The sequence below is a fragment of the Vicugna pacos genome, chromosome 23, assembly GCF_048564905.1.
Source record: "Vicugna pacos chromosome 23, VicPac4, whole genome shotgun sequence".
Lineage (NCBI taxonomy): Eukaryota > Metazoa > Chordata > Mammalia > Artiodactyla > Camelidae > Vicugna > Vicugna pacos.
Window position 1 is genome coordinate 4,758,962 of NC_133009.1, and position 16,781 is coordinate 4,775,742.

The 16,781-nt window shown below is 44.2% G+C and overlaps 1 protein-coding gene across 7 annotated transcripts in view; it reads right to left on the minus strand.

Annotated features, from left to right (window-relative positions):
* SRGAP2 (SLIT-ROBO Rho GTPase activating protein 2) overlaps positions 1 to 16,781 on the minus strand; it is a 233,911-nt gene that overhangs the window by 134,131 nt on the left and 82,999 nt on the right. For all 7 annotated transcript variants that reach the window (XM_072948342.1, XM_072948340.1, XM_072948339.1 and 4 more), the window contains exon 3: positions 8,080 to 8,272. In XM_072948342.1, coding sequence (XP_072804443.1) covers positions 8,080 to 8,272 — 193 coding nt within the window. The remainder of the gene's footprint in view (positions 1 to 8,079; positions 8,273 to 16,781) is intronic.

Sequence of the window (16,781 nt, forward strand, 5' to 3'; positions counted from 1 at the left end):
TTCCCTTTTTTTTTAACACTCCTAAACCCTTACTGTTGGAAATCAAACATTTCTACAGCCTCAGCCATCATCTCTCTATGAATATGCCCAAATCTCTACCAACAACCCATACGTTAGCTCTGAATACAGTCCAGATCCTTAGCCTTGAATACAGCCATTCATTTTCTGTCAGTTACAGAAATGTCAGCTTCAATATTCTTCCAATATCTTAAACTTAACACCCCAAAACTGAATTCCTCATATTCCAGCCCTTCAAAAACAGCTCCTTCTCCTAACTTTGGTATTTCTATTAAAGGCACCATCAATCTCCCAGTCACACAAGTCCAGAAGAAACTCCACAGCCCTCTCTTTTTTGTGCTTCTAAGATCACTTGAAACCCGAATCCCATCAGTCAGCAATTCCCGTAGATTCTTCCTGCACCAGGTGTTTTCCATCTGTCTCTAGACTGTAAGCTCCAGGAGTGGAGGGGGCAGTATCTGTCGGCCTGGCATGTATCTGGCACGTGGTAAGAGCACAATACATACTTGCTAAATGGACTGAAGGGTCAGTTTTCTATTCTTTTCATTCCTATCATCCCATCCTAATTTAGATCCTTATTACCTCCCGTGGAAACTGCTTTTACCATCTCAAGTCCCATATCTTTTAGCAAACTGCCACCATTAAGGTTAAGGTTAATCTTCCTTAAGTGGGGTCCGTATCTCAGCTTGGACATCTAGCTGTTCAAACGTTCAGCAGTTTCCAGTGTCTACTGTACACAGTGAAATCTCTCAGTCAAGAGACAAGGCTCTCCATGTTATGGTCCCATCTACCTTTGTCCAGTTCTTCCATGTACACTCATCACCCCAACCAAACCAGTCTACTCACTGAGCCCCAAAACTGCTTTGGACTTTCCTCCTGGCTACAACATCCTCCCCCTCCCTCTCTCTCCATCTATGAAAATCCTATCCATTTTCTTCAAGGTCTGGTTCAAAATGCCCATTTCCTCCCTCAAAGTTTCCTGACACACCAACAGGTCATCATTTCTTCTGTAGCACACACTTGGTACTCGCCACACATTACCTTACCCTGAAGATCTGTGTTATTATGTTCAAGCATAATTTATCCCTGCCTAGATCATATAAAGTCCTGTGGGAAAGAACCACTACTTCTACTTCTTTGGATCTTTCTCGAGTCTAAAGTAATACCTTAAAAATGTTCAACAAATATTTGTTGTTGAGGAGAAGGAAAAGCTAGAAGAAAGACAGAAAAGATGTTGGCAGTGGGTTATGAAGTAGCAGAAGGTCTCTGTAAGGAACACAGTAGGATAGAAATGTAGGAGTATTCCTCTAAAAATGCAACAGAAAAAAAAATCCTACCTCAAAAGAAAGAACTGAGTTATTAAAAATAGGAGATCAAAACCAAATGAGCTATGACTGAAAGGTAATTTACAGAAAGTCTATTCCAAAACAAACAAACAAACAAACAAACCAGCCAACGCATTATCAATTAGAGTCCTGCTGGGCAATATTAACACAGATTCCACTTAAAAGAGACAATCAAAGGCTTAGCAACAAATGGGAATACATATAGGCGCTTCAAGGAGCCAAAGAAAATGCAAGAACGTCTTCCCTAGGAAGACTTCCTACCCTCACACAGTACTACATCTCTGCTGTTCATCAAACCAGGCAGACAGAATTTCAGACATTAACAGGGTCCTCCCACAATTCAAAGGGATGGAGGAAGCCATATTACCTATCTCAAATAAAGCAGAGTCAGACAGAGTCGAATAATCACTATAGTTCTATCTGCAGAAGGAAGCGGGGGGTGGACCACAGGGTCAGACTTTGCAATGGAGTCGGAGCGGTGTAAGCTTTAATGAAGGTGTTTGCACTGAGGCAGTGTGGGAGAGGACAAAAGGTGAGCAGGAGAAAAGCAGAATAGGAAGCAAAGCCAAAGAGTGACAGAGTAATGGCTTCCAGGGTAAGAAGTTGTCCCAGAGATGAAAATAGCAGTTCGGCATCGTTTGTCCCTCAATGCGGTCACTTAAAACTGTAATAAAAATATCCAACCTAACCCAGTAGGAGGGGCTGAAATCTAGCCAGGTTGAGAAACTGGCCTGGAAAAGGGTGGGACGAAGCCATGTAGACCAATTTCGGCCCTGGCCAACTACCCCATCCCAAGTTGAATAGTTTCCATGGCCCAGAGACACGTCTGTCCAGAGCTGCTGCTGGCAGCTGCTCTCCTGGCAGCACAGGGAGACAAATTCATGGCATTGCTGGGCCAACAGCTGCTACAGCTCCGGGGGAGGTGACGAGTGCCCGCTGAGATGCTCTGGGCAGAGAATGAACTATTCTAGGGACCAGCCCTCGAGTCAGCGAAATCCAGGCTACGCTTCTCTGGCTGAATGAAAATACAGTACAACTGCTACTCCAGAGACCCAGGAAACCCACAGCCCTTCCTCTGTCCCAGCTTCCTTGACTTCAGTTGCTTCTTGCCCTCATGTCTGATCCATCTTTTCCATTTCCCAGGGCACGACTTCAGTCTAGGCCCACATTAACCTTAGGCCCACTGCCATCCCTTCTTAGCAGGTCTCCTCCCTCCAGTCTCTCTGCTCCAACTGATCTTATGCATTGTTGCCATAGTTACCTTTCCAAAGCACAGCCATCCATAATTATGCTCAAAAACTATCAATGGCTCTCCCATGTTTGCAGAATAAAGCCCAAACTCGTGTCATCTGGCATTCAGGGGCCACTGTAATCTGGTCCATTACCAACTTTTCCAGGTTGATGTGTTTGTCACATTTATTACTCTTGTTCTTTACAGCAAAACAGCTGAGTAACCTATCAGCTTTGTTTTTCCCAACTCTGTGCCTTTCCTGACACCGTTCTCTCTGCCTAAAATGCTTCCTTCCGATCTTTTTATCTTCCTTTTATAATGTCTGCGTTGTCTCCACTGAATTAAGCTTAAAAACCAAATACGTTGCATCGGCACTTTTATTTTTCCATTTCCCATGCACAGAACTTCACCTCGGTAAAGCCCTCACTTCTCTGTGCATTTATGGCACTTTATATAGTGGCCATGGTTTTTCATACACCTGCCTTCTCAAACATCACACACAGACAATGCGGCAGAGGCTGATAATTGTCCCCTACCATGTTTCCCCTCCTTCGATATTAATAGGAACTCTACTTTCTGGTCACTAGAATAATAATAACATTTCCCAGCCTCCCTTGCAGCTCAGTGTAACCATGCCAGTTGGATATGAGCTGAAGAGATACATGTGCCACTCCCAGACTGCACCTGAAAAGGGGAAGGATGTACCTGCCCCTTGCCCTTTCACTTTTCCCACTGGCTACAATGGGGACACAGTGACAGTAAGCCATCTTGGGTCACACAGACAAGGGCAACACTCTTGGGATGGACTACAGAAGCTCCACACAGCCCTGGATGGCTAACACCCAGATGACAACACGATAGAAAAAAAATCACCTCTATCTTGTGTAAGATACAATTATTTGGGTCTATGACAGCTGCCAAACCTATATCCTAACCAAAACAGATATGCCTAAAAAGCCCTTCCTGGGCCAAAAATGTCAGTTTTCAGCTGCTAACAAATATTTCGAGCCTGGCCTGATGGTGCTGCCTGCCAAGGGCCAGTTCAGTTTCACCCGCGTGGCTGTCCCTACAGTGACGCTTGTGCATGCAAACATCCGGAGACTTGGTTCCTTCTGCAACACAGAGGTGAGTGGAAAGTGGGAAAATGCAAGCACTGTTACCAGTGATACGCTGAGAAGCAGAGTCTCATCCCTGGATTAACAACACAAGGTTACAGATCGTCAGCCACGTGGAGGCCTGAGATGCTCACTGGACTTGAGCAGGCAGAACATGCGTTTAATTATGACAAAAAGAAGAAAATTACAGACGAGATACAGAATGCTAAAAGTCTATCAGATGAGGTATAACCCAGATTTTCACATATACATTTATAGTAAGAGAGCCCCCCTACTCCGTGTAAAACTGTGGTCTGACGTTCAACCATCTGACTTTCCCACACACGTTCAGGAATACATTATCTATGAAAGGAGGATGTTGCCTGGACTCCGTTTTTGAGCTTCTCCCTGATTAACCATCTTGCCTGTGTTAAATGCATTTGTGTGCGTGTCTCATCACCTCTTCCATTAGGCTGTACCACATGAAATTGCCACTATGGCACCATCTTTGTCCTCCAAAAATCAGCAGTTTCATATGCTTCATACAGCTCTTTCGTTTGGGGCTCATTTAAGTCATCTTCGCCTCTCTCGCAATGCCTTATACCTGGGAGAGCAGCAGTAAGAAATTGCTGGGCTTAACTTTACTGATCTACTTGAAAGACTCGTAGTTCCATCAGACAACACGATTCCACCTTACCTTCCATCTTTTTAAGAGCTTTAAAAAAAACCTCCCTCTCTCCTTCGTCCGTTCCCTTCTTCCTTCCCTCCCCTCGCCTCCTCCTGGTAACTTTGACTACTTCCTAGAATTGGTGTGCCCAAGCCTTGGGTCCTGCTTTTAGCTCTTTGTTCTTCTCTTTCTCTCTCCTGAGTTCATATCATTTCATATCTTCCATAATCACTTTTGTTTTTCAGATCCTGCCCTTTATTTCTAGTCATTCCCATCCCTCGCTACCTGGATGCCCAAAAGCCTCCCAGTGCCCCAAACCCAACGTGTCCAAAGTAGGCTCACTATTCAAAACGGGTCTTCCCACAACATCCCCACTTCTGTTATAGATGCCACAGTTCTTTCAGGTCACCAGGTTAGAGATACTGAGTCACCTCTGATCATTAGAATTCTTTACACAAGCCGGTATCCCGTCCTATTCAGTTTCTTGGATACTTCTTGAATGTATTCCTTCTTCTCCATTCTTTTTTGCTCTCGTGTTGTACATGGATTACCCCTGAAACCTCCACCTTGGCCTTTTCTGGCATAAAAATTCATTCTTCTGCCATCTTTCCTCATGTCTCTCTCCCCATGTAAGAACCCAGAGGGCTCACTGCTATGTGGTCACATCGAATCCAAATCCCCCTGCTTGTCTATCAAAGAACCATCACCTGGTGTCTGTTCTACTTATCTAAACCTCATTTTCCACTGCTTTGGAAAATATCCGTGTTCTCATAATATTTTGCTCATCCCTCTGTTAAAGCCCTTTTTACATTATATTATTTACATGTCTCTTTTCCCTGTTAGTGAAGTTTCCAGAGCTTATCTTAGTCTCTGTAGGAATCAGCACAGAACACAGTACCCAGCAGCCATTTAAAAGGGGTCTGTTGAATAAGTAGATTGCTACTCAGGATAAAGATCAGACAGGAAGCTATTATAGTAACCTCATCATAAAGTGACAGCCAAAGGAGTGGCGAAGCCCCCTCTACGAGTGTTTATAGCCCTCTGTCCTTTCGTTTAGCAACACTTAACTCATCTCACACGTTGTAAGTGCCACGTGGAAGATGGTGCTTGTTCACTGTTACATCCCAAGGGACAACGTCTGGCCTGAAGTTCAAGCAATGTGCAATGGGACATTTGTTGAATGAATGCACATGAACCTTCCTTTTAATGAAGCTGGATCTCTCACCACCCCCCTTACTCCCTCACCACCGAACATTCCTGCTTCCTCCCTCCTGCACGTGCTGCTCTCTCCTACACAAATCTGCCTTTAAAGCCTAAGTTCCACTTGCTTCATGAAAACGCTCCTGACTATTACAGATCCTTTATCTCTGAGGATTTATTGCTGACCTCTTATCTATATTCCACATAAAACCAATGATCTCTTAATGAGACCATTATTGCCTTAGCCTCTAATTACTTCCTGGATTAAAAATCTTTTCTCCTCGACCAGACATGGCTCCCTATGGATACACACAATAAACTTGTCTTGTATCTTCCAATACCTGTACATATCTGGCTCTCAATAAATACTTACTGGCTGTTTGGGGATAATGAGGCCAGGTACCAGCTTTATCAGAGGGGAAACCAATTATTCCAGCCTTGGAGAAAACACCCTATTCTTTGTATGTGATCTCAATCAGAGCGATTCAGTACATCTGTACATGAATTTTTAGCTAATATGTCCTTAAGCACTAAAAATCAACTACTACTCTAAACTTAGGAGGAGTTTGTCAAGAGAATAAATCCAATTTTGAATCATTTTTCTGAAGCAAATAATTCCTCCTCCCAATCATCATTTATCACATACTAAAATAACATTCTATTCTCCCGGGATTGCTTATCATAAAGAGAACAGGATTTGGAAAAGATAAGGGACTCTGAGGACAAAACATCTGGAGGAAATTCTCATTCTGGCTTAGAGTGAAAGTGTCATATGTTCTCCTTAATCTTAGCCTCCATATTCATTGATCAGAGCTGGCCTGTAAAGGATAAATTGTGTCCCAAATTATTAGGGCGATAAACAAAAACAGAAAATAGAGGGAAATAAAAGATACACTGGGCATTGATTCCTAAATTCACTCATTCATTTACTCCTCCAATAATATTTAGTGAGCATCTATTACATACTACGTATTACATTAGGTGCTGTGAGAGACTGAGAGATGAATCAGAAAAGCTTATACTGAGGGAAGATAACATAAAGCAGATAGTGCTGGATGCCCTAATAAAACAACAACAACAACAAAAATGCTGTAAGAATTGAGAAGAGGAAGATACTCTTCCGGGAGAATCGGGAAAGTTTCTTGAAACAGGTTGCATCTGCCAAGGGTCTTATAACATGGGTATGGCTTTGACTTGCAGAGACGTGAAGAATGGGCACCAAACTGTACATAACAGGATAAGCAAAGGCCCAGTGGAGTTAGTGTTCCCTTTGGCTACGGTATAGTGGTGCAGAAACAGGAAATGAGGTTGGAAAGCTAGTCAGGCCAGATGCGGAGGGGCCTGAAGACCTAGCCAAGGAGCGCACACCTTTGCACATAGAGCAGCACTTCTCAAACTTAATTGTGCATACAAATCACCTGGGGATCTTGTTGCAGCCGATCTGGCGGTGGGACCTGAGATTCTCCATTTCTAACTTCCAGGTGGTGCTGATATTGGGAGACCACATCCTGAGTATCAAGAACACAGATGGTGGGGAACCACTGCACAGAGAAACTGCCTGATGCCCCAGTGTGATCCAGGAAGACTAAATCTGACAACAGTGGATCAGGCAGATTAGAATGGGGAGAAGTTGCAGCATGTGGTCCTCAACACTGGTTGTTTCTTAGAATCATCTGGGAAGATTTTATTCCACACTGTTACCCAGGCCCCACTCCCAACGATTCTGATTTAATTGATCTGGAGTGGGGCCCAGATTTTAGTATGTTTAAAAAGTTCTCCAGGGAATTCTAATGCGCAGCTAGGATTGAGAATCTCTGCTGTAGATGACACAGTAAGTACCGAAACCATTCAGGCAAAGATGATGGAGATCTAAACTAGGCCACTGTCAGTGAGAACAGAGTGAAGAGGCCAGGGGTATAAAATACTGGAAATGTAGAGGGAAGTGACCTTAGCAACTGACTGTGCAGTGACTTAGATGTACAGCTACAACATTCATTTCTTCTGGTTAAAGACAGTTTGGTGAAATGGTTAAGAACACAGACTTTGGGGTCAGAGACTGCCTGGGTTTGAGTTCCGGTTCTGCTGTTTATTTACTAGGGTGTGTGCATCAGAGAGAGAGAGACCTTGAGCAAGTTCCTTAACCGTTTCGTGACTCAGTGTACTCATCTGTAAATTGAGGATATAACAATAACCAACATATGGAGTTGTGAAGATTAAGTGAGTTAACATACATGTAAAGCCCTCAGAACCACACTTGGCACATTGGAAGGGCTATAAAGGCATTTGCTCTTATTATTAGCACGGTTCATTATCTATTTTGATCTCTCCAGGATGTCAAATTGCATGTAACACTGATCTGGAAAAAGAGAAGTCCTTGAGGGCTCTCAACCCTCAGCCTATCTGAAGTCACTGGGTTGCCATGGGTTTCATAAATACAATTGGATCCCAGTAGCAAACCCTGCCTCCCTCCAACCCAGACCCTATTCCCAAGAGCTCTAAAAGTAACAGCCACAGAGTCCCTACTTGAATTGCTGGTCCTTGGTGCTACGCGTCTTGGCCAGGAAGCGCTCTGCCAGCTTTTCCAGGTTGCGGGAATAGTCCATCTCAATCTCAGCCTTCTTCCGGAAGAAGTCCTGGAGGTCCTGCAACAGCTGCACGCGGAGCTCACACTGCTGGTCCAGGCATTTCATCTGCTCCGTGAGCTGAGCGCGGATCTCTGCAACAAAAGCCAGGTGAGGCAGTCAGACAGAGACCCCTGGGAAAAACCATAATGCCGACATTTACCCCTTCCATTTAGTTCGTCCTTGTCCTCTGGGGGAACATAAAGCCTTTAATTCAAAAAAAAAAACAAAAACCTAAACTGGCCATGTGATGTGAGGCACCACCAAAAACTCTCCAAGTCTTTCCAGATCCTGAAAGAACACTGAAACCAGGAATCTGCTAAATCATTTAAGAGAAACTGCTTCAGACACAATAATATTCATTTATTGAGCAATTTACTGTGTTTCCGGCACAGTGTCAAAATTTGGGCTCTCTTCTGGCAGACAGCCTCCCAGCCATCTTTCAGGTAGGTAGGTAATGCTTTCATCCCTATTTTAAAGATGAGAAAACTGACCCTTAAAGAAGCCAAGCTACTAGGTGGTGGAGCTCGGATTCAAACCCAGGAAGCTTGACTTTAGGACCCAAACTCCCTACTTTTCATACTTTCTCCCACGATTTCAAACTGTTTTTCTGCATCTTTATGAAGCAGGGCGAGGGGTCAGGATATTTTAAGGGAGACAGAAAGGGCCCTACCCAAGGGCAAATAAATAATGGCAAATCAAGAACGAAACAAGCACCCGGACTTCTAGGCAAGCAAACCATTCACTGTCAGTCAGATTCCACAGTTTCCAATACCACCGAACGGAAATCAGTCTTCAAGAAGTTGACATTTTCACCAACAAACAGCACTTAAATCTCTGTTGTTTCATCCTCGCCGATGCTCAGAGCCTCTGCTGTGTCAAAGCTAGAACTATTTCTGGTTGAGCGCTAGCCTGGCAGATTTCTGGCTAGCCAGAATCCTCCCACAGGGCTAGCAGGCCCCCTCTGTGGAACTGCAGCAATGGAGGCTCCAGATACAACCAGATCTGCCGCAAATGCAATACTGCATCAGTTACTGACGAGACCTGGCACCCGCAGGAAGCAGCTGCCAGAGCCAGACTGCTGTTCAGCTCAGAGAAGGCTTGCAGTGCATATCCCGCTGAAATGACGTCCCGATCCCCATCTGAGTCACAATGGAGTCATTTCTTTCACCCCTTTTCTCCCCACCCCGCAAGCCTGCTCAGCTCCAATGCCTTAGGCTGTGACTGTGACTCCAATCCCACGAAGAAGAGTGTCTGTATTATTATGCCTCTCCTTACACACGCTCCAAATCCATTCCCCAACAGTAGAGTTGTGGGGTTTCTGCCTATGCTCTGTAATGCATGGGATCGGGGGTGCGGAATCTAGAGTTTGCATCTGAGCTGCAATTAAAGCAAAAGCAAATCGAGAAAGCTGCAATTAAAGCAAAAGCAAATCGAGAAACGAAGCTATGTAGCCACTACGGAGAATAGTATGGAGGCTCCTTAAAAAACTAAAAATAGAGTTACTATATCATCCTGCAATCCCACTCCTGGGCACCGGAAAAGACAAAAACTCTAATTCAAAAAGATACATTCACCTCTCTTATTGAAGTAGTCAACAGGTGTAGCCTGGTATATAATAAGGTGTGTAAATGTTTGCAAAAATATATACTTTCCTTGCAAAGTAAAAAGAAAAAAGATACATGTACCCCAATGTTCATAGCAGCACTATTTATGATAGCCAAAATATAGAAGCAATGGACCTAAATGCTCACTGACAGATGACTGGATAAAGATGTGGTATATATATATGTGGCATATAAAAGGTTATGAAATAAAAAGGAATGAAACAATGCCATTTGCAGCAGTATGGGTGGAACCAAAGATTATCATACAAAGTGAAATAAATCAGACAGTAAAAGACAAATATCAGAGGATATCACTTATATGTGGAATCTAAAAATGACACAAATAAACTTATTTACAAAACAGAAATAGGCTCACAGACATAGAAAACAAACATACGGTTACCAAATGGGAAATGGGAGGGGGGGCGGAAATAAATTGGGAATTTGGAATTAACAGACACACTATTATATATAAAATAAAACAACAAGGACGACTTATAGCACAGGGAACTATATTCAATATCTTGTAATAACATATAACGGAAAATAATCTGAAAGATAACATGTTATGTTTTTTATATATATATATATATATAACATATATATATATATATATGACTTAATCACTTTGCTGTCCACCTGAAACATGGTAAATTAACTATACTTCAATTAAAAAAAACACACACACAAATAAACTCAGAAGCAGACCCACGATGTCTGCCAACCACTCCTTTTATGAAACAATGGGCAAATGGTACATTGAGATTTGCCTTGGAGAAGCTAGGGGGCCCATAATCTCTCCCCATCTTCATTTTTGTTTCTGTTTTTACAGGTATAAGGATGGAGCACAAGTATCTGGTCCCTTATGGGTGATCTCAGGTGATCTGTAAGTGTAGTTCTCACCTTCTGTCCCCCGCCCCCACACCTCCCCTGTGCCAACCACCAATGCCAACCAGGCCTGCAGTAACCTCACCTGAACTGAAACTGAGCACCGGAGGATTGTTTCAAGCAGACAGAAGGCTGCTCAGAAAAGCCGCCTACCTCATCACTCATCAAAGCTCTCTTGTTCTGTGTTTTTTTTGGAGTCTGATTACAAGGGTATTGAGGGGAGAGATCTGCAGAGGGCATGTCAGGCATCTGGTTCTTGCCAGGGATTTCTGGGACTCTTAAAGGCAACAGCCCTATCGCGACTATTTCTTGGGCAGCTGTCCCTCTTCCATCTTTGACAGGTAGAAGTAGTAGCTGGCAGTGGTAGCCACGGAGTGGGCAGACTGGGTGGAGAGGAACTTTACAGTGCTCACTGACATGACTTACAACTTGTCCATTAAATAAGAATCAGGGCATCTTAAGGTAAAAAGGCTTTCCAGGTACCCAGTTAGTAACAGATGTGCAAGAGGATGTGGATAGGCAATGAGGCTGTCAGCCCTCTCTGAGTTACCTGTAATTCGGTAATTTCTCTAACCAGGGGAGCAGAAAGAACACAGCAGAATAGGTGATACCCACTTTTGCCAAAAAAAGAGGGGGCTAAGCAAATTTCCATGACACCCATGAAGTCCCAGAGGTAGACCACTCCATGGTTGTCCTGTCCGAGGAACAAGCTCTTCATAGCAGGCCTTTAAGATACATGTATCAATCTAAGAAGCCCCAAGGTGCATCCAGCCAGCATGGAATTCCACCCTGACCTCCTCTGGTGCCTCAGTGAGTGGGTCCTGTTACCCAAAGTGCACCCCATCCTCAGGCACCCCCTCTGGGCCACCGAAGGAAAGAGAGCTGGTGTTTACTGAATACCCCTGATGGGCCTTTAGATATATTATCTCATTTAATCTTAACAATATGTCCATAAAGCTTCCCCAATTATCCTGATGGACCAGAGATGAGAAAACTGAAGTATGACTTGTTAAGTAACTTACCAAAATGTCACACAATTAGGTGTAAGTGGGGCTGAAGCCAAATGAAGGTTTGCCTTGACTTGTCAAAGAGGTTGACAATGAGGCAGGGAAACAAGAGAAACAGAACAAGAATCTGGAGTCACTGAGGTACTTCTGGGGAAATCACTGTTTCTCAGGCTCCCACCCCTGGAGAGTCCCCTTCCCCACCTTCCAGCTGAGGCGATGACTCAGACCCCAGGGTCAAGTCTGGCGTAGCCCAGTGACTCACTAACTAGCCCATGTTTTGACTAGTCCACAACTGGGCTGGATCCCTTCCTGCTTCCTAGATCTACTCTACAGGGCAGCTCTGAAGGAAGTGAGACTGTGATATCCCCACTCCAATCCAGGAAAAGGAGTTTCTGCTAATAGACTCCACCTGCCACTGTGGTTAATGTGTGATGCGGCACCCCTGAGCATCTCCCCTCCCCGGCAACCCGCCTGCAAGGAGAAGCTACCCTGGCTCCCACCCTCAGAGCCTGTGCACAGACTCTTAAGGGAGGCGCCAACCACCCCCATCTCCAGGCCTGCAGCTCCCAGACAGAATGGCTGCTCTGTCCAGGGCTTTAGGCTTTTGCTGCCGCTGCTGCAAAGACAAACAATGGTCCCCAAGAAGGCAGCTGTGCCAGTCCCAGTCTTCTGTCCATCCTCATAAGGGGCAGGAAACAATGAGCCACTGACTGCCAGCACGCCTGGGCCATGTGCCCAGGCTGGAGGCCCCTCTGCACCCTGGCCTACCAAGAAACTACAAGGGCAGAAAGAAGAAAGGAGCAATTTATCAAAACATGGAGGAATTCCTCACAGTTTCATCTTGTGCTTAGGCCAGTATGCACACACATACATGGACTGCAAATCCAACGTACGGTTTGAGGAGAGTTCCTGGGAGCTGGAGATGATGCGGTCTTGGTGGGTTCTTTCCCTGGAACTACACTGGAAGGAACCGAGTTCTCTCACTTTCTAGAAGCAGCTACATCTCAGAGCTGTAAACGAATTCCATGGCCATCCAGAAAGCCCAAGTACAAAGGTCACCATGAACTGGGGTGATACATGCCAAAAATGACCTCCCCACGGCACCTAACACAGCCCATTCATTCAGTAAATCTTAACTGAGCCCCTACTGGATGACATACAGACCCTGTCCTAGGCGATGGTGACAGAGGACAAAAAAGGCCCAAACCCTCCCCTAATGAAGCATGGTTTAATAAGAAGTGGAAAGAAGAGAAAGCAGTCTTATTGCTTTTGCTTTAAATATTATTTATTAAAACACAGCCATGGTATTTGTGATAAGCCCCCACCTATAAGCTAGCCATCTCACCTATAGGAAAAAAAAAAAAAAAGACCAAAGATTTAAAAATCATCAGTTACAGGCAAAAGATACCAGGTAACCAGCCTAAGAAAATTTCAAGGCCCTTTGACACTTTCTCTATTGTTTTTTTTTAAATGACCCTTGAATAAAAACTGCAGCTTCCCTTGCAAAAGGGACCAAAATTTTAGAACAAGTTCAACAAGAGAATCAGAGTTGACCTTTGATAAGCATTTCTTTCAAAGATTCAAGTCAAAATTTAACCCCACCATTCTGGAACTAGATGGAATCGATGGTTACACAATCTTGTGAATATACTGGAAAAACAAAACAAAACAAAAACACCCCACTGAATCATACCCTTCAAAAGGGTAAATTTTATGGTATGTGAATTATATCTCATTAAAAACATTGAACCCCCACCAAAGCAGCATGTCCCGCTGAATACCATCCTGCCAGCTAAGGGGAAAATAGCCCAATAAAGAGGCACCAAAAGGAGGAAGGATTCCTTCGTCTCCATTTCTCCACTTGCATGGGCTAAATTTCAGTTCTGCACTGAATATTCTTAGAGCAAATCTCGGACACTGTCCCTTAGGACAGCAAGCTTGGCCATGACATTGAACTCCACTGGCAGATCACCATTCCATCATTTCCGAAGAGTGTCAGATCAAAACCTGGCAAGGAATGTCTTTTATGCATGAGTTCATATCCAGGATCAGCAGACACGCCCAGAAAAGTATCCCTGAGGCCATGTGGACTCCTTGCTCATGCTTGGCCAAGGCTGAGATCCTAACTACACCTGTCCTGGGAGTTAGAGCGAGGCTCATTTCCCTTTTAGAAAGATGCTCGAAGGGTCACAAAACGGATGAAATTCAAAGAAAAACCAGACCTAATAGGATGCCAATCATAACAATAACAATCAGGGCCCTGCCACCGCGACAATCACGTAGACTCTAAATTATCTAACACCTGCCAATGCAGGTGACGCAGTCCTCTGAAAACTGTCCTCACTTCAGACAACAGCCAGGGAATTCACCCGTCAGCAGTCCTGAGGATTCTGTGTGCTTCTGATGCAAACATATTAGCCTCTTTCTTTTTCTTTCAAAATTCATCTGATTAAGGCATACAGAACCCCCTCCTATGAATCCCACATTTCTGAGGAGAAAATGAGGGTGGGAAGGCAGACCGGGAGAAAGATGCTATCTTCCAGGAGAGGGACACAGGCACGTCCTTCCCTTCTCCTTGATGTGCTGGCAGCTGGCGGACCAGCACTGCCACTCCCACAGGGTCTGTTCAGAGCCCTTGAAGCATGAGATCAGCCCGTGTCCCCCACGGGGAGCTGGGCCTGACTGCCAGTCTTTTTTTGCACAAAATCTGCCTCACCTGCTTTTTGCCTTTCACAAACACATGATGTCACCTCAGCCATCTCAGGGATAGTAATTCCTAGTACCTTTCCAGCAAGTGTTACATAAGAAGACAATTGAGGCTTTCACCAGCCTCTCCCCTCCGTATCTCTTACCAAGACCTCTTATCACAACAGTAATCAGCTCCTCTCAAAACTGTTCCCCCGGAGACAAAATGCTGGAATGCTTTGCCAAGTCTTGCTCTTTACCTGCAGGTTTAATTTCTACAAACACAGTAACAGGAGGGCATTTGAAATTTTTTAGTAGACAGATGTGAGAACCAAAACCGGGGAAGGGAAGGGAATTGCTGGAGCTCACACAGCTATTTACCTGCAGATCTAGGGCCTGGAAGCCAGGTCACTGGGTTCCTACGCCAAAGTTCGTTCTTACTTACTCTTATTGCAAATATTTATTTGAGCACCTTCCAGGTGCTCTGGAAGTACAAAGACAGAAGTCCTCCGTCAAAGTCAGCAGAGTAGTCAGGAAGAAAGAAGTAAAAAGCCTATAGCAAACAAGGTGAAATAATAATATAAATAAACGAGGCAGGCACACAGTGAGAGCAGAGAGAAGGCAGACACATTTCATCTCATTTCACTTGCTACACCTCAATCCACTGAAGTCATCTTTCAGTGACTGACATTACTATTCATCCCTGAGTAGTCAGGATGCCAAGAAAAGGCCATCAAACTACCCTTACTAAATCAGAAAACAGCAAATAATCTCCCTCAATGAGTGTGACTGATGGCCTTTTTCCCTCATCACTTTACCCTACTGAATACAACATAGAAACAGGCATGAGTTAATCCAAACAACAACCAACAAATAGTTACCAAGCTTCCAGAATATGTGGATGTGACATACTTATTGTTTTGCCTTCCTTGTATCCATATTCTCCCCCACTCTCAGTCCATGTGCTTTTGATAAAGCAGATTCCACCTCTGACCTCCCCATCTTGCTTGGGAGCTACAAGACCTGACGACAACAGCAGTCCAAGACCAAGACGGTGCCACCATCTTGCCACCGCAAGTGGAAGGCCGACCTGGAGGAAGTGGAACTGAGAGATAGGAAAAGGAAACTTAAGCCCCTGATTAAGTCATGGCTAGATGCCGGTTCTATTCCTGGCCCTTTCCGTCACACAAACTAGCTCATTCAGCTTCTGTTTAAAATAGTTTGCATTGGGTTTTTGGTCCCTTGCAAACAAGGAAATCCTAGAGGATAAAGTGGGGGATTCTGAAGAATTCAGAAGCATGAAGGTCCCTGTTCTCAGGGAACTTACAATCTTGTGAAAACGTGATCAAAATATATAATACATTTTCAAAAAATATATAATTATTTCCATAATTTATTTCCATAATTATGCAAGATACATAATTCAATATTATATAAAATGTTTAAGTTATTATATACTGTAAGTACATGAAATTCAGAATAAATACAAGTAAAAGTCTTAAAGACTCAGCGCAATGGGACTAACATTATTAAAGTAAGGCTTCTTGAGAAAGACTAAACTCCTTGAGAGGAAGAAATTGTTTGGTTCACCAACATACTCCTAGACCCAGAACAATACCTGGCATATAGTAGGCTTCCAAATTTGTGGAAGGAAGGAAGGATGGAAGGAAGGAAGGAAAGAAGGGGAGGATAAAAAGAAAGAGAACACAGGAGGAAAGAGAAGTTTGGACTAGTACTCTGAGGATTTTGGTAAATTTTCAGTAAATGGAAGGGGGAGGAGACAGTATTTCAGACGAAGAGGAAACGTAAGCCAAGGGATGGGAATATCTGGGCATGGTGGCCTCTTTGTGAGGTTGTGAGGAGGGTGGTCTGGCCAGAACAAAGGGGGACATGAGGGCCGGTTCAGAGATAAGGGTGTCTAGGGAGGAGCAGCTCCAAAGGCTAACAGAGTAGTTTGGATTTCAAGAGGCCAGAAATGGAGCTGGTGACGGCTTGTATCATGATAAAAACAGAGCAGAAGGAAGATCAGAGTGGAGGAGGTCTGCTGGCTGGATTCCTAGGCCTTCTCAATTCAGAGATGGAGTGAGCATTAGTGAGCAATCCAGGCGGAATGGTACAGAGGTCAAAATGAGTAGGAGAAGTCCATGAGTGGAAAACCCCTACACATACTGACACAAATCGTTCGTAATAATACATACTTTAGCGACAGTGATCCCAAAGCTAGGGATTACAAACTCTCTCTCCCAATACAGTAGGGAGCAAACTGGACAGGTAAGAGAGATCACTGGGTTCAAGGGTAAGACCATTATCTTGCTGGGAGGAAGAGGGTGGTGATGGTGGCAACTGGAGTGCTGGCCTCTCTGGCTTTCCTTTTACCACAGTTCTCTCTGCCAAACTTTAAGTTTTACTGTCTTTGA